General features: G+C 38.6%; 2 protein-coding genes and 1 pseudogene across 2 annotated transcripts in view; 2 read left to right on the top strand and 1 right to left on the bottom strand.

Moving 5' to 3' along the window:
• LOC110043954 (uncharacterized) overlaps positions 1-34 on the bottom strand; it is a 961-nt pseudogene extending 927 nt beyond the window's left edge.
• The window catches only part of LOC110043953 (putative serine incorporator), an 18,615-nt gene extending 8,749 nt beyond the window's left edge, over positions 1-9,866 (top strand). The window contains exons 7-13 of the mRNA XM_020749458.2: positions 985-1,061; positions 2,610-2,706; positions 3,318-3,413; positions 3,837-3,954; positions 4,733-4,794; positions 5,837-5,969; positions 7,315-9,866. Coding sequence (XP_020605117.2) covers positions 985-1,061; positions 2,610-2,706; positions 3,318-3,413; positions 3,837-3,954; positions 4,733-4,794; positions 5,837-5,969; positions 7,315-7,471 — 740 coding nt within the window. The 3' untranslated portion in view covers positions 7,472-9,866. The remainder of the gene's footprint in view (positions 1-984; positions 1,062-2,609; positions 2,707-3,317; positions 3,414-3,836; positions 3,955-4,732; positions 4,795-5,836; positions 5,970-7,314) is intronic.
• A 3,045-nt stretch (positions 9,867-12,911) lies between these two features.
• Positions 12,912-14,451, top strand: LOC110043949 (uncharacterized). The gene has a single exon (XM_089295686.1). The coding sequence runs from the start codon at positions 13,224-13,226 to the stop codon at positions 14,277-14,279; it is 1,056 nt and encodes a 351-aa protein (XP_089151812.1). The 5' UTR covers positions 12,912-13,223; the 3' UTR covers positions 14,280-14,451.
• The last annotated feature ends 4,162 nt before the right edge of the window (positions 14,452-18,613 follow it).

Below are 18,613 nucleotides of genomic sequence, written 5' to 3' on the forward strand. Positions count from 1 at the left end.
TAGTGAAATTTTCATTCATCTTCTTCACTTCACCAAGCAATTCAGCAAAGATAGTTCATACATCTGGATAAGCAGTGACATTTAAAATAGCCTCCGAAGATTCTTCATCTGCCATGACAGTACATCTTGTGGCGGGAAACATGAAATTGCTCTACGTTGAAGGGCAATAAAACAATAAGTCAGGTGCTTGTTAAGCCAACCACGTTGGCTCGCCTACGTGTGTTGAGATGTGCTTCGTATATCTCATTTGAATTTTCAAAGAATTTTTGACCAAAGTTGTGGCAAATCGTAGCGTAGGTCCTTCGCTTTCTAGCGCAAAGCATGCAATGATCTAGCGCATGTGCTGTGCTATCTCATGGGATCTCCTGTCTCTTAGTCACATGATAGAATTATCATTTATAACTGAAGATGACAGAAAATCTGTCAAAACACTTTTTGTAATTATCAAAATTGTTGTCAATGTTCTTAAATTATGACTTGCCTGCTGCTGTCTAGACCTTTTGACAATACATAAATCATGTATTACTAAGTAATTGATATGTTTGGTGCTAAGCTTTTAGCCAGATGGGCGTCCAGGCGTCCTGATGGCCACTTATTAAAGAAAGTAGTTTTATTTTTCACATGTTGCCTTATAAATTGTTTGTTTGAGCAAGCCCTATGGCACGTTTTGGATGCCCACTTTTCAAATCCTGGCTGCATACATCTAGTCCCCAACTGAAAGATGGACGAAAAATTTTTGCGAACCATGGTTTTTGAAGGACTATTGCCACCCTTTGTATTTTGTAAATTGCAACTCATGACTGAATTTTTGGGAAATGCACATGTGTCCCTTTAGAGTCTTAGCGTTTCTCACATGATGATTATCCTAATTCTCACCACCAATGTAGGTAAAACTGATTCATATGGTATTGGTAAGGTGAAATTAGATTTTGGTCATGCTTAGTACTGGCGGGTTAATCAGCAATCTGATCTTTTTGTTCACAGTGCTGTTTCTCTTCATGTTCGTGTTTTACGCTTTGGCATTGACTGGATTTATCCTGTCCTATGTCTTCTTCACAGAGGTTAGTAAGAGGATTTTTGGTTTTAGAAACAATAGAAGGGTCATTTTGTAGTCCTTAGTAATTTTATAATCAATTTCAGCGAGGGAACTGGGACAAAAATAAAAATGGTGCATTTTGATAGTACATGGTATATGTACTTGGGATTAAAAACTCTGTACAGTTGAACCTCGATTATGCGGACTCATTGGGACTTAGTGAAATAGTCCAGATAATCAAGGCTCCAGATAATCGAAAATATGAAGATTAATGAAGAACAAAACTGTCTAAATAAAGCAACATTTAATCATGAAACAACACTTTTACAAATTGCTTGGAAAACAATATGGTCTATGGTACATCTTGAAGGAGGAGCAAATACAATGCGTGCAAGCACTGCTTTTGCTCCTCAAAAACAAAACAAACTCACTTTTGACTGCACTTTTCAATGCCATAGTTTTAAAAAGAATATTGCTAGGGATCTTGGTCATGACTAAGAAATATTCATGACAAAATTGGGACTGATGAAAAAGTCTGGATAATCGAGGTATGGATGATCGAGGTTCGACTATACTTCTAGGTACATACTTCAATTATTCCAAAAACAAACCAGATATTCAATTAAAAATCAAAAATAAAGGAAATAATGTCTCTAGAAATGCCTCTGTAGCAACATTGAAGCCATTTCTTGAGGGTTTAAATACACACTTTGCTAATTTCAGCAGTTTAGTTATTAGAAATTATATTTTGTTCTCAAGAAATATTTTAAAAAGCAAACTTAGGGTACAAAATAACATACAATTTGTATAGGTAATCATACAGTTTCGAGTTTGATTTGGAATTAATTTGCACGAGTGAGTTTTTCAAAAAACTGAAATTGCACGAGCCGCTTTGGCAAGTGCAATTTCAGCTTTTTGAAAAACTCACAAGTGCAAATTAATTCCAAATTGAATGAGAAAAACTGTATGATTACTTATTAATAATATAAACATGAAAAAATTCGCATGGAGGAGGTGCCGGAAGATCTTTCTTGAAGCCATTTTTTCTCATTCGAGAAAACTTTTTTCAAATTTTCTGCAAAAAATTTTCATCATTTTATGTGATATCACTGGCATAGAAAATTTCCTTTTGTCTCTCAGCCAATCATAACTCAGAATTATGATGTGTAATTTGCACTGGTGTTACACTTTTTGCACCGGTGTTACACTTTTTGCACTGGTGTTACACTTGAACTGCACTGCTCTCAGCCAATCAGAATCGAGTAATTTTTTCATGTATATTATTAGTACGTGTAAACAAAATGCTCAGTAAGTTACATCATCATTATTATCATCATGATCGTCATAAACTTTATTTACCCTGGAATTTACAGAGTAGCATAATTTGAATAAATTATGCTACTGCTCAAGATTAGTGGTTAGAATTTTCCTTACAAAAACCCTGGTATGAAGTGTCTACTTAACCTTATTCAAAGATTATTATTGCAGAGTGCATTACCTATTAAGTTACCAGAACTGCAGTGGTTTTTTATTCACTATAATCTAATAATAATAATTATAATTGTTTTTGCAGACAAATGGCTGTCATCTCAACAAGTTCCTCATCAGCTTCAACTTCATCATGTGTATTGTGCTCTCTGTGATTTCAGTTCTCCCTAAGATTCAAGAAGGTGATTTAAATCCTCAGTACATTTACTTTAATTTGTGGTTTTCAGATCAAGGTTTAACTTGCAAACCTGCAAAATGAGCTGTAATTTTTGGGAAGGCCAAAAACATTGTTCCACTTCTAATCAGTGAACAGATCATTCAATTGTATCTAATCTAATCCAATCTAATCTAATCTTATCTAATCGAATCCACTAATCTTATCTCATCTGATTGAATCTTATCTAATTTAAACTGATCTTATCTAATCTTATCTAAACTAATCTAATCTGTGATCTAATGTAATCTAAACTAGTCTAAACTGATCTAATCTAATCTGATCTTATCTAAATTAATCTTAATCTTATCTAATCTAATTTGATATATAATATGAAATGATCTGAAAAAAATGCCCCTAAAATATAGAATCAAAACTTTTTATAAAATAAAAGTAAAAATGCCCCTCAAATTACCAGAGTACGCTTACCATATTTGTAGAGCATGGTATAATTGCTCATATACCATAATGACTTAAGCCATTGAAAACTCTTGAATTGCATTATCCAATGATCCTGTTTTTAATAAAGTATATTATAACTTTTAATATGTTACTGAGAGATTGCAATCTTTTTTTCAGTGCAACCCAAGTCAGGTCTTCTGCAGGCATCCATCATCTCGTTGTATGCAAGCTACCTGACCTTGTCTGCTCTTGCCAATAAACCCCTTGATGAAGGTATGGAAATGTTTACCTGATTATTCTACAAATTGTTGTCCTCAGCAAACAAAATAAGTTCACGTACATTGTGTGTGTTGATCAAGTTAATTTGTGGAGCAGGATGGGACCCACTATGACCTCTCTTTTGTATTCTATCAGGTTGCCCTACAATTTGACAGTATCCATTTATGCACTTGGGTAGAGAGAGGCACTGTGGGAGTTCAGTGTCTTACCCAAGAACACAACACAATGACCCCAGTCTGCGCTCAAACCAGAGACTAATTCACTAATCATTAGGCCGCTGCGCCTGCTACAACTTTTGTGAAATGTTCAGTGATAGTGAAAGTTTGGTCTAACATATGGTAACTAGAGGAGTCATTTTTGTTTTGACTTCTGCCGGGTGGCTTTTCTTTTTTCTTTTTCTTTTTTTCTTTTCTCAAGGAGGTAACAGCACCAGTCAAGCCCTTTGCGGTTCATCGTTAGGAACAATTGAAAACTCTGAGACGCTTGCCTTAGTTGTTGGACTCGCCATTATGTTCATTCTTGTTATTTACTCAAGGTTAGTGACAGTACATTTGCCAATAAATCATTCAAATGAAGTACAATGCATGAATTTGGTGGTTTTGGGAAAATTTGTTCTGCTGTCTATTTAATCATAAGCTGACAAATTTAATATTTGCTACCTAATTAACGAACTTTAAAGAAAGTTGTCAAGTGCAGCGGTACTTCAGTCTTCAATGTAATACCCAAGTTTACAGTTTATGATTTGGTTATTCATAATAATAATAATAATAATAATAATAATAATAATAATAATAATCGATATTTAAACAGGGTGACCCCTTCATCACTAGTCTTAATAAACTGAGAAGAAATTAAGGCGAGTCTGATCTTGCAGTCACTTGTGGGACTTTTACTGGAGACAACAAATGATAAGTCACCACGTTGTCCCCAGTAACGGTACCACAAAGGACGAGATGATACCAGCTCAGATTTCTCTTTCATTTATGAAGTGATCATGCAATAATTGCCAAGTCATAATGTTGTAAGCTTGAGCATTTCAGTGAAGATCAATGTATTGTGGCCAGTTCTTGACACCTTTTTGGCATCTTTTTGACAACGTCCTGATGAATTTGGTTTCAACTGGTCATGCAGTCAAAATGCATAACTTGCTGGTGGAGTTATCAATATTGGTAAATTTGCTAATCTGAACGGGGACCACCAGTAAGCTGTCAAAAAGGACGTAAAAAGGTTGTCAAGAATTAACCAACAATTTCATCGAGTGGCAACGGTACAGCGATCTTCACTCTGTTTTTATCTCTGTTTTGCCTCTGCAGTCTAAGAACTGTTGGGAGTGCTGATAGACTGGCACCATCAAGTGGTACTAGTTCCAATACAGGTAGGCTGTAAATGTTTAGTTTATGATGTTTTGCGTATTACAAATTTGAAAAAATTGAAAAAAATGTGATAAGTTGCTGTACACTATATGCAAAAGCAGAAAGGGTGTGATACCTTGTAGTATAAATCCACCAGCGTTTTATCGCAAATGACGTTCTCGTATTGGCTACGCTACTATCGATTCTGTTGTAGATAGCGAGTAAGCTAGCAGTGGGTGTGGTCGGCGGCGGCTTCTTTGCGTTTTCAAAGTGTCTGTGAAGAGGATTTAAATAAAGTTTGGAACGACTCGTTGATTTATACTAAAACAATTAAATTATTAGTCGCTCATGATTTCTATGTGTGATAGAAATCTCAAACTCATAATCTAATTGTTAAATAGAGTCAAGTGCACAATGTCCTTTCAGAACAAGCAGAAGCGACAGCTCCGCATTCTCAGTGATTCATAATGTTGTTTCCTTTTATCGTGGTTGGCCATTGTGATTGTTTTGGTTTTGGTTTTACGACATTTAAATGAAAACTGTGTTACATCTATTTAGAGCAAAGGATAGCTTTCTTCGTCGAATAACATTACAAAATAACTTGCAAATCAAAACAGTCTAAATAGGATGGGCTGCTAAGGTGTTGGTGGTGACGCGGGGAATGATGTATGGCTGATGTATGGCTGATGTAGGGTGATGCAAGCGTAATATAAGAGGTGATGCAGTGTTAAGAGCGCTTGCCTCCCATCATTGTGGCCCGGGTTCGAATCCTGGACCCGGCATAATGAGTGGATTGAGTTTGTTGTTAGTTTTCGCCTTGTTCCGAGCCCAGTTTTGCGGGTTTCCTCCCTGCGTTTCGATGCACGTAGTTTTCGTTCCGGTGGGTGGCAACCCTGGACAGAGACGGATTACAAACTGACAAGTTAAAATTTAGTTTCTAAAACGTTTTCCTAAGATGTCAGCGATCTTAGTTTATGATTTAGGACTTCATTATGGCACTCACTCCTAAGTAAAGCTGCGATTCACTGTACCCATAATTGAGAAGTGCTTGTGTTTATGTTTCAGGTGATGAGGAGAAAGGAGGTCAGCAAGTGATAAGTGATGAAGATGACGGTGTGGCTTACAATTACTCCTTCTTTCACTTTATTTACTTCCTGGCTTCCTTGTACATCATGATGATGCTGACAAATTGGTACAGGTAAGTTCCTATCGAGCCTGACATTGTTCACGGTATGAGCGCACACTTTTCCTCAGCGAGAAGTCCAAAAAACAAATTTTAAAGTAAAAAATTGCCTATTACACAGACGTCCTTATGGCTCGTCGTCACGCAATCTTTTCTTTGGGGAGGAAGGATTGCCTGTCGAGCCATAAGGGCGTCTGCGTAAGAGACCGGGGTGGGAGGCTAAGGGAAAATATGGCCCCGGAAAAACTGGGGGAGATACGTGCTATTTCGCTCCCCACAGAGATGAGTGGTGATCCCGCGGAGAAACGTTATGCAGCGTCTTTGTTTATGTTTAACATTAATGAGGATCTAAATTGTTAATACATGTAGGAGACCGTAATGTAGATGTGGGAGAAGCAACGGTCTAATGATTAGCGCGGTGGACTCCTGATCATGGAAGGTCCCTGGATTGTGTTCTTTGGTGGGACACTGTCTTCTCAGTGTCAGGGCTCTCCACCCCCGGGAGCGTAAGTAGTTACCGGTGCACTGTTAGGCCAACTTGACAAAATTCCGGGGGAGGAGTATCCTGTGATGGACTAGCATCCTATCGAGGGAGAAATCGAAATACTGCTAGTCGCTTCATGCTACAGAAAGCGGATTTAAACACCAACAGTTTAAGGTCACTGTGGCTCTTGAAGACTTACCTTGCTTGCTGTGCTTGTTCTGGTGTAAAGTACATTTTAGGTCAAATGATTTCTAGACTACGAGTAGTCCCTCTTTCGGTTTGTTCGTCGTGCACGACGCGAAAGAAAACCGCGAGAAAAAAATGGCCGCGCGAACTCCTGGGGGCGAGAGGTTTGCGTGGCCATTTTTTTCTCGCGGTTTTCTTTCCTGTCACGAACGACGTACTAAGCGAAAGAGGGACTACTCGTAGTCTAAGTGATTTCAAACTCGGTATTTTCTCTCTTGCGGAATTATGGTGATAAATCTGGAACAAAGAAGATATTGATTTAAACTCGTCAGAAGAGTAAGGAAAGCACAAATCACAAAACGTAATAAGCGATTTCCGAGTTCGCTTCTGCCTCTGTTTCAAAACGAGGCCTCGTGCAAAACCTTTCATATCAAAATGAGTTTGCTTTGCATGAAAATGAACCTGTAGGGGAAAGACAGTTTCGTATGAATGGTTTCGCACGAAGGTTGGTTTTGTCGCAGTGGCAAAAGGCAACTCGGAAATGGCCTATTGGTTACAGTCACGGGAACAAAAGTAAAATTTTTGTTACTTGAGTCACATCCCCACCTGTATGTTAAACATACTATCGTTATGTTGGATTACGACATTACCTGTCATAGCTTCAGTGTAACATTCTCCTCTCCTCTCTAGTCCCCAGGGTAGTAATTTGAAGAACTTTCAGAGGACCGCGGGCTCATTGTGGGTCAAGATCGTTTCCTGCTGGCTTGGCTTTGCACTCTACCTGTGGACTCTGCTGGCGCCTGTGTGCTTTCCAAATAGAGAATTTGGTCGTACTATTGCTGCATAATGTATTATCGTGAATAGTTTTCTTAACCAGTTATATATACTGAAGCGAGTAATGTTAATACAGACGTTAGGTACATGTATTTACGGAAGTATTTATCCTCATTTCATTTGCTGAGTGAGTTCATTGCAGTACGATACAAATTTGACTGCAACAGTGAACGTTTTCCTCACAAATGAAGAGAGGTACTAGCAATAAGCAGTCGAAACGTCTCTTTGTTAATCAGACAATGGAGTAGAGCTCAGAAAGGCTCAGAAATAGGTTATAAACTGTTCTGTGAATGTTCAATGTTAGTGTAAGTTCTAATTAAATTGATACACGACTTATACCTCGTTCACACCAACATGTTTTAAAAACATGTTTAAAAGTGGTCTACTTTAACAAGGTTAAAAACTAGTTGTTCATACTGTTAACATAGCACAACTTAACAAGGTAAAAATCTGTTTGATTTAAACATGTTACCAAAGTGGCTTGAAATTTGTCTTCTTAAAATGATTGCAAAGTGTAATCGACAAACTGGTTCTGTTGGTGTGAATGGGGCATAAGTTTTTATGGTCCCGCACGAGTAGTGTTGAGACTTTTCTAGTAGTTTCACAGCCTGTTTTATTAAAGAATGGACTTTAGCGTAAAATATTTGCTTTCTTTTTCTTCCAGCATTTTTAGCTTTTTGTCGACATGAGTAAACGCTAAGGCTCTCTGTGTTCCGGGGGGGGGGGTACTCCCTTATATGGGCTATATAGGTATGTGCGGCCCCAAAGGATATGGTTTTTCAGCTGTCTTGGTCATAAATAGGGTATCAATTTTGGCCATTTTGGTCTTGAATAGGGTATGGTTTTTGTACTCTAGTCTTGAATTGTTTTTTAGAAGAAGCTATTCTTTCATCATTATCGATAAGCCCATAAACAAAAGCCCTTCAAAAATTATGTTTAAGGCAACTTTGTCAGCCGCAACGGTCATAAAAAGGGTATCGAATTTTTGGTCAGGTCATAAATAGGGTAGGGAAGATTGTAGATTTTGGTCTTAAATAAGGTAAGGGTTTTGGGGAGCGGGCCGCACACCGCCACCACATTTTTTTGGGAGTACTCCCCCGGTCTGTTTCCTAGTTGTTAGTCTTGCTTATGCGTTTATCAAACAGTACTTTGTTTAGAACAAGGTGTACATTTTTTATCTGTAGAGTTTATAGGTGAATGAAGTTTTGTTGAGATAATGACCTTTGTTAATGTAGTATACATTGCTTACTGTAGTAATAAATAGTTTTTTGTTAGTAAATCACTGCATTGGGCCGGTTGTATAAACAGTTCATCTAGCGATGGTTACACTTAAACTCTCTACCCTTGATTAGCAGAAGATAACCAAAACGGAAGAAGAGCAGTTTTCTATTGGATGAAAACGTATCAAGTGACGCGCCTCAAGTCTGAAGACTGTTATTCAGAGACGAGGAGGGTCGCTGCCGTTTTCCCATGGGGTCCCCCCTGCCCCGTGCGTAGACCGTGGTAACACGTGATGTAGCAGGGTGTCTGTTGATCTAAACTATTGCTATAACCACGTCGGTCTGAAATGTCAACTAAAAATCGTTTAAACAATCGGCCCTTTGACATCGCTGTTTAGTATAAGGGGTCTAAGCTATAAATAGTGGTTGAAAATTGAAGTAATATGAGTAAGTCTTTCAACTCATTGATCGTTAGATCTTCCTTGAAAAACCAATCAGTGGACTTTTTAAAATCGCAAAATTCTAATTTAATTTTGTAATTTAACTGGCAGTAATGGAAGATTATAAGAGCGTATTCGATGTAATAATTAGCTTGATTTCGTTTGCAGAAATCCAACCCCCGTTTAATTTCTAACCATGTGTTTAGGGTAACCGTTGTCAATTTGCCTTCAGTTCCCTCATATTTCCGGATTAGAAAGTAATCTTTCAGGATCGAGCTTCAAGAAAATCTAAATGAGTGGTTACGTTACTAAGAACACTATAAACAAAAAAATTTACAAATACGCGATACTCAAGAAGTAAAGTGTACATCGTCATGTTCCTATATTCCTCCTAGTTCCAGTGTCTTTCCTTTGGAAACTGCAGCTGCAAAGGAGATAAATAATAATTTTGGCAAATACGAATTACAACATGCTGGTAAGGGTCTGATAATAAACTTAAAAAAGAAGAAGAAATTCAGCAATGAACAGAGACAGGATACATTTTCCACACTACAGTCAGTAATACAGTCAAACCTCCCGTAAGCGACCACCTAAAATGCCAAGGTTAGGTGGTCGCTTACGAGAGCTTAGACCATGTTGGATCATCATTCTGCCTCATTAACAACTGTAAGACTTACCCATATTTTAAATGTTTTTTTCATACGAGACGTCAATTTCGAGAAAAAATAAAGTACTTCCCACTGAGAAATTTCCGTCTTTTGTGCTATCCAGGAATACCATAATATTACAACACCTTATAATCCAGTTTCCGATCTATTATCTGTCCAGTGGCCGCTTACGGGATGTTAAAAACAAAAGATAATTTCAAACTTTTAGCTCTAAAAGTGGTCGCGGTCGTTTACGAGAGGTGGCCGCTAACAAGAGGTTCCAAATATAGTGATTTGACTTGGAAAATTTTGGTATTTTGGAAAACTGGTCGTTGAGGAGAGATGGTCGCTTACGGGAGGTGGTCGCAACTGGAGGTTCGACTGTATTACCCTGGTTGTTACGTGACATTGAATAGATTAAGAGTAAAAAGAGCGCACTGTCACTGATATTGGGGAATGACAAGAGAGAATAATGGTAATGCTCTCTTGTGAATGAGGAAAGGTAAATTTACACTCGAACCAAATTGGTCCACACATGCACCGAGCACATCCCTGTGCCCGTAGCATAGAGCAGCATACGGTGTTGCTTTCCACCTGAATGAGACTTTAGACTTTGGCTAGGGCAAAATATTTCCAGGTACTCTACTAAAAATATTAATAAGAGCAGAATAAACAGCTGATAGCGGGCAGAATAGCAGAATAGGCCGACTTTATCCAGACCTACCGCTACCTCAAACAAATGTTGGAAGCAAACTGCATATGGCTGATTCCAGTGAGGTGAGTGGGCCATCTACAAGCTCGCAATCAACAAGAAATTTTTTCGAGAATTCTCGAAATTTTTGAAAGATTTTTCTTGGGGAATAATCTATCTAGCTTCGCCTGGGTGGGCCTGGGTGTGGTTTCTACCCAAGTGGAAAGAGTTTGATGTCAAGATTATAGTCTCAAATATTTTCATCTCCCTGATTGAAGAGAGACTAGACTCTTTGCTGCGTGTACCCAGGCAGTCGTTATACTGAGAAGCACTAGCTAGCTATACTGCAATTGAGCTAAATGTTCTGCATTTGAAGTCGTACGCAATTCAATCGAATCGATGTCTGATCGGTCTTTGATTGCATTTCTTGGAATCGATTCATAGCTTATTACTCGTTTGCAGGTCTTTAGGGCGTAAAATGAGTCAAGGTCTTTATACCAGCCTATAAACGTTTCAGCCTATTTTCCTCAGCTCTTGTCTTTGTTTTGTGCGTTTCTCAAGCAAGCGAGACATCTTGAATTTCAGAGTTATGGCGGTGCGCGACGTAGAGCTAGGAACGCATTTGTCGAAAAACATATACTTATCTCGTGATTTTTAGCCCATTCAGAAGTCAAAGTATTAGGAAAAGTGCTTATGTAAATGCTTGTCTGTTCAGCACAGATAATCAGTCGCCAAGATAGCTAGTATGGTTCCAGATGTTTACACTATTTTTCGGCCGCAATGTTGGTGTACCGTGGAGGTACTCCAACATGGGCTCTGTATATTTCTGCAAAATATTTCGCCGAATATCTGAGGTTTAGGAAAACGCACAGACTTTAAAATTAGAGAAGTATCATCTTTATTAATCTCCTATAACATAACAATTTCTTGACTTTACCCACTAAATGGTTTTCAGACAAATAATTTTTTTTATTGCGTCAGGATTGCGTGACAGTGCAAGCCAAGAATTGTTTTGCTGGGATCAACATACATCAGTTTCTTTCAGCTTAAATGTTCAATAATTCGCTACGTGGGTTTCATTCCTATAAAGACACAGAACTTGTTACAAGAAAATAACGAGAAAATATCGTTTAGTTCGAGATGTTAACTTTATTATACTTAACAAAGTTTGTCAGAGCATTTTACTTAGGTGTACTCGAACAGATACATTCGTAAACAAATTCTCTAACCTTTCTGCTCTTGTTGCTCAGACATTCTTGAGTTCGTGCTGGGATTCTACTTGGTTCACGATCATGTGTAAAAATACGATGACGTTTCTGAAGATGCTTTTTATCAAGTTGAAGAGTAGATAGCCCCAATTGATAGCTCCTTTCAGTGGTATGATATGATTCTTGATAAATTCACTCAAAATGTTCGCTCATAAATTGATCTCTGGTAAGGCTTGCAGACCAACCCGTTCCAAAACCGCTTAATGTGGCTCCCTATAGTTTTACGATCGCATGCGCGCTTAGGACGAAAGCTCAAGTAACCTGCGCGCGCTCAAAGGAAAACATCAGTGTTTTTCGAGATTTTATGATGTCAACATGAGCACAAAAAGCAAAACGGACAGTGAATTTTCTCGCATTTCCTGAGGTGAAATACCGTAAAATTTAGCAGACTGGTAATAAATACTTTACTTTAGTTGGAGCACGTTTTTCAGCGAAATCTATCTGACCAGTTTTTCTGCAGCGGTAAAAGACATAAATTTGTAAAAATCTAAAAAAGTACACTCCCTACTTTTTTCATGTTTAAAATTCGTATCCTGCCATATTCAATGTACTGTAAAAAGTTTGGAAATTTTCACTGAAGGAAATTCAAGAAAATCAATAAAGCCATAAAAACGGTAAACAACACATTTGTCTGGCATTTATAATTCAACATTAAAAGCCAAGATTTTAACAGAGATGAAAGTAAATCAACATATCATCATTGCTTATCACATTTTAAGTTTGAAAGGACTGTGTGTAAAAAGGAATGCAAAAACAGCATTCAAAACATAACACTAGCGCGCGCAACGTGATAAATGATTACCCTATGGAGCCACCTTAAAGTCGTTTAGTGTTGGTCTTCTGCGAACGGTGTGTTCGTTTGTATATAATTTCATCGCCCTTGAGAATAATGGAATCTGTGCCAACTTTTCAGGACGACAACTTCTGTGCTGTATGCATGCACAGGTGACGCATGCACTTTAGAGACCAGACAGCGATTTGTGACTGAATGAGGAAAAGAAAAGAGCCGAAATTTAAACCCAGGCCTCTCTGCCTGGGTAAAAATAGACTACTAAATACTAATTACTAAAAAGACGCCCAACAGCATGAAATCTATTTGCTTGTAAGAGCATGGTTAGAGCTGCATTTTCTTAATTTGTGTACAGCCTAATCTTCATTGTACAGCTCCTTCAAAATCTGACTCTGCGACATGCCTAGTGTTTATCAGTATGGTTGAATCCATTGTCAGACCTTTACTGTGGAGTGGCTTCAACCCAACTCGTTAAGTAGGAGGTTTTTGATTTCCAGCTCCACCACAACTCGATTGGCGGGTAACTAACAAAACCTAATATGACATTTTTTTGCCATTTCTTTAGCAATACACCGAAAATCTTCATCCTAACTGCAAAGTTAACAAGATGCGTTGAAAGGGAGTCAAGTCCAACATCCGTGTTAAGGAAGGAAGAAATGTTTTTCAACTTAGAGTGGCACAGTACTTAAGCCGATCATAACCTGGTTTGATGGAGATGGCAACGAAGACACGACGGAAGGCACACAAATGCAAATCAACTCGCAAAGAGCACGATCGAACTTGTATAGGAGAGAAGCCGTATTTATGCCAGTATTGTAAAAAGAGCTTTAGCCAATTAGGAAATTGCAAGCAACATGAACGAATTCACACAGGAGAGAAGCCATATACATGCAAGCATTGTAAAAAGGGCTTTAGCCAATCAGGAACTTGCAAGCGACATGAACGAACTCACACAGGAGAGAAGCCATATACATCCAAGCATTGTAAAAAGGGCTTTAGCCAATCAGGAACTTGCAAGCAACATGAACGAACTCACACAGGACTGAAGCCGCATTCATGCAAGTGTTGTGAAAAGGGCTTTAGTCGATTAGGACATTGCAAGCAACATGAACGAACTCACACAGGAGAGAAGCCTTATTTATGCAAGCATTGTGATAAGTGCTTTACTAACTCGTCAAATTGCAAGCAACATGAACGAACTCACACAGGAGAGAAGCTGCATTCATGCCAGTATTGTAAAAAGAGCTTTAGCCAATTAGGACATTGCAAGCAACATGAACGAACTCACACGCGAGAGAAGCCGTATTCATGCAAGCATTGCAAAAAGTGCTTTAACCAATCAGGACATTGCAAGCAACATGAACGAACTCACACAGGATTGAAGCCGTATACTTGTCAGTATTGCGATAAGAACTTTACTGACTCATTACGTTGCAAGCTACATGAACGAACTCACACGGGAGGGAAGCCGTATTCATGCAAGCATTGCAAAAAGTGCTTTAGTCGCTCATCAGTTTGCAGGCGACATGAACAAAGACACGCAACAGAAAGTTCTTTAAAACGCAAGGAGCCTGATCAGCACTTTCAACTAAGAAGACATCTCCAGGAGCCAGTAACTGATGGTGGGGAAGAGTCTGATACGTTGTTTTCTTTGAGGGAAGAAAATTCAAGCAAAGTTGGAGGCGGCCTCACCTGTTGGATTTGTCAGAAGGAATTTAGTAGTGAGACAGGTTTAATCCAACATTACGATGATCATATGAGATAAAAACGACGCTTATACTTGAACGTTATTCTAAGATATATATGATAATCTCGCCCTTCCTCGATTTATTTCTAGTTGTTGTTTTGTTTATATCTGATAGAGCTCACTGCAACGTGTATGGTATAGAAAATTAACTTAATTATCTGAATCCTTAAAGCCTTTTTGCCGGAAATAACGTTTCTTGTAGTTTTCCATATAACCACTTGGAGGAAAACGTGAATTCCAGAGAAACAGTCTCGTATTTTACTGTGGCATGCTATTTTTTCAGGGGCACCCAACGGATCGTTTCGGTAAATTATCTGTTCGGAAGGCCTTTAATCCCCTCTGATTTTCTTGAGAGAATTGGCACCTCGAACTTTCGTGATATGAGAAATTTAATGTCTGTTGTTTTCGGACTGTTGAAAATGTCGTTTTGAGTACCGAAAAAAGGTCAGCTATCATTTTCGGAAAGGCGATAAGACCTAAGGTTTTCGGGAAATGGACAAAAAAGCCCTAATAAATTCGAGAATACACAAGTTCCCCTAGAATATCCGAACAGATAAAATTTTTTTAGTGCAACCTAAAATTAACCTACAGAGCCTTAAAAGTACTCCAGATAGCCTAAAACAGCATCTAACAGCATTAGAGAGAAAACGGTCGTTGGGTGCCCCTGTTTTTTGTATAGGTGTCATAACATGTTTTATCGATACACACACAAAAGCCGCCATTCAATTAATCTAGGTTTTTATTGATTTATTTTCTAATTTCTAATGCAATTCCTTTTGATCTCTTACCAGTATTTTGTGTTCACAGAGAGGAAGCATTACGTTCTTTTAAATGTGTAAATTTCTGGCACTAACATTAAATTATTTTTCATACACCGTTTAAAACTCGGCACTTTAATTATTGAGGTAACGTTGAAAGGTTTGCAAAACAAACGTCATTGTGTGGTGAAAACCCAGCTTTAAACGAAAAAATCCCTCTTTCGTTTAATTCTACACACTTGAGTGTTAATGTCAAGAAAAAGAAAAGCGCCCCATGCCTAAGAGGCGTCCTGTTTGCAATGAGTGCCTTCCATTTAGATCTAAAACAACATCATTGTTAACGTGGTAAATTGCTATTCTGACTACACTTACACGAGACATTCAATGTGAATAGTTTATTGGGGATACGTCAGTCAGTCTTCTGATGCAGCTGTATTACGTCTCACAACATAATCTGTGTCTTTACGAATCCTAACTAATGGTTCTAACAACCTGTGCCACGCCAGACACGGAATATCACTAAAGAATCACTCTTTAGATGCGGCCAAAAAATATGTGGAAACGTATTCCTCATACAATGCAGCAGCACGAGACCTCGAGGAAAGGGTACAAAATCAGTAACAGAAAATTTTACAATTACACATACAAGATGTTTTAACAAATGCTTAATATTAATACCGGATACAAAAGAGCACGAACAGAAGACTGACTAACCTAGAATGACCTTAATATCCCGCTAAATGCCGAAATAGTCCATAAACGTCCCATGACACCCCGCGAACGTCTCCATTGTGTCGGTTTCTGCTTTTATATTCTTCATTTTATATGTGAGCAGATTAGATCACTATTGATCCAACGTATGGAAGAATCTTTGTTTACAATATTTGCCCCATTACCATAAGCGATACAGTTGCTGATGGAGCTACAAAGAGATTAATACTGAATATTGAAAGGGCACAGGACGATTAACTGTCCCAAGGAATTCGAGCGCGATGGGTTGAATACTTTTTGTGCGACGCGGGTTTAAAAGCTCAAAATTTTACAAAGAATGTATGAGCTCATTAGCGCTTGTGCCACACAGAAATTTTGATGTTTTTGAAAGCCAATTTCTCCTCGAATATTACACCCAAAGAGCCAAAAATTTCACCACTTACTAAGTTTCACAAGCTCTTTAAGTTTTTGTAGTAAAATCGTGTCTAGCATGATGCCTTCTACGCGCAAAGTCGTATGTTAATAAGGAAAAATGTAAACAATGACGTCAGCAAAGATTCGCCTATATACCAGCAGGATCATAGCTCCGGTTGCTTGCTTAAACATTTTATAGTCTCCATTGTGCCGTCAGAATAATAATTTCTAAGAAATTCGTCCCTAAATCGTCAGAAAATACTTTTTTCTGATAACCTAAGTCGCTGAACTTCCCTGAGTCAAGAATGCTTAGGGCTTGGTTAAGTGAGGCCCTGTTAGGGGGGTACCCATGTCCCTTGTCTGAATTTCGCCACCAGCCATGTCGGCATTTCGCAAGATTCCTTTGTCGCCTGTCGGAATTTCGTCTCAGAGGAGTTGTCACGGTCGGGAAATTTGACCTTGTTCGATTGACACGAAGCTACACGTATAACACATCGTAATACCTTTGTTCAATTATTAAAAGAAAAACCGACACAGTGCTCTCAAGTCTCACGCATTGAGCATGAGGTTCACGCAAACGAATTCAATCTTGCGCTCTCACGCTGAAACTATTATTTCTTACGCATTGAAGCTTCCTTGCTGTTTTAGTCAAGTGCATATATAATTAAGTATCTCTTTGGATATAATTTACTCCTTGTACGTTTTGCACTTGCTTCGAACACTTTTTAACAGTAGGAATTCTTATGTAGAGCCAACATTTCTCCGGTCAGTGGGTTTAATGATTACTTTATGGTTACTTTTAAAGCATCACATTTCGGCTCAGAATGAAGGAAAAGAATTCTTAGCTACTTCAATTTTTCAAAATTTTGTAAGGGCTGGGGGCAAGCTGGGAGCATATTGGAGGCATCCTTCCTAACGGCTTGGGCATGCTTTCGAGCGCTGAAGTTGCTAACCTCCTAGGGGATGTGGAGGCATGCTACCCCCGGGAAATTTTGAAATTTAGACGCTTGGAATTGTTATTTTCAGCCTTTTTCCAGGCAGTATTTGGACCTGAAGTACAATCGAGCCTATGAATATTTTTACTATGTTTATGTTTAACAACCGTTCTCTAACTCAAAATCTGAACGGCCTCAATCAGAATAATCTCTCTTACCTATAATTTTCCTTTGAATTTGGCGTAACCCTTGCATTCTGCTGAAGACGAGCAGACCTTGGTAGCTTTCCCTGTCTCTCTTTTCCTTCCATAATGCCATTTGTTGATAATACAGCTTCATATCATTTTACTGGTGACCCACTAATAAAAATATGAAGCAGACTTTCGAAGATCTCTTTCCTTTTTCCTTAAGCGTGTTTTTAGGCGTTTTAGGGCACTGCTCACTCAGCTGAGAGTGAGAAAAAATACTCAGCAATGACGGACTCGATTTATTCGACGGGGACGTTTTAGCATATATAAGAAAGCCTGGGTTTCGCGACCCGTCGACATCGCGCGTGAGAGAGGAAAACACATTTAAAACTCTGGAAATGCGTCTTCACTTCGACTCAGACGTTTAAAACAATCACTGCATTCTCAGTTCCGAAATTCGTTGTCGGTCTTATCTTGCCATTGGTGTCGCTTTCCCTATTTCGCTGAAGTAGTCTGTCGTTCATCGCCAATTCGCAGCTCTCATGTCGCCGTTTTAAGGCCATGTCGCTTGTCGGAATTTACCCCTAACAGGGTCTCTTAAGTAGGGAAACCAATGAAGTTACAATGCAAACTAGTAAAGACGGATCGTTGAGGCAGGCTACGGGAAAATAAATAAGGATGCCTGCTGTCGCCTGATAGTTCCGGATTAGAAAGCAATCTTTTAGGATCAAGCTTCAACAAAAACGGATACGTTACTAAAAATACCATGAACATAAAAATTTACAAATACGCGATAGTTAAAGAAGTAAAGGTCATTAGTGTACATCGTCACGTTCCCATACTTCCCATGGTTCCAGTTTCTTTGCTTTGAAGACTGCAAAGAAGGTAAATAATAATTTTGGTAAATACGAAGTAAAAAATGCTGATAAGGGTCTGAAAATAAACTTAAAAAAGAAGAGGAAATTCAGCAACAAAGAGAGACAGGATACACTTTCCACACTACACTGAATTAGTAGTATTAACCTGGTTGTTACGTGACATTGAATAGATTAAGGGCGCTTTCCATTCGACCAAAAATCCGAGATTTCCGGTCCGAAATTGAATGGAACGGTAAAAATTCCGGGAAAAGTTTTCGAAAATTTAGGAATACGTTTTGAGTGCACCCTCTTTGATGGAATTTCCGGAATTATCGAAAATTTTGTGTTCCATTCGCAAGAACTCTCGGGTTTGCCACACTCCAAAGGAACAGCAGTATTTGTTTTTCTGGCAAAATTGCGGGCCGCCCAGATGAATTGCCAGTTGGAATCCGCCCAGTGTGCATTATTTCTTGTGTCAATAACTGACAC

This window comes from Orbicella faveolata, unplaced genomic scaffold, assembly GCF_042242905.1.
Source record: "Orbicella faveolata isolate gen_17 unplaced genomic scaffold, um_ofav_v1 contig_26, whole genome shotgun sequence".
Lineage (NCBI taxonomy): Eukaryota > Metazoa > Cnidaria > Anthozoa > Scleractinia > Merulinidae > Orbicella > Orbicella faveolata.

Excerpts from the sequence above, each read along its gene's own strand:
- LOC110043949 (XM_089295686.1), top strand. The coding sequence starts at position 13,224 with ATGGAGATGGCAACGAAGACACGACGGAAGGCACACAAATGCAAATCA.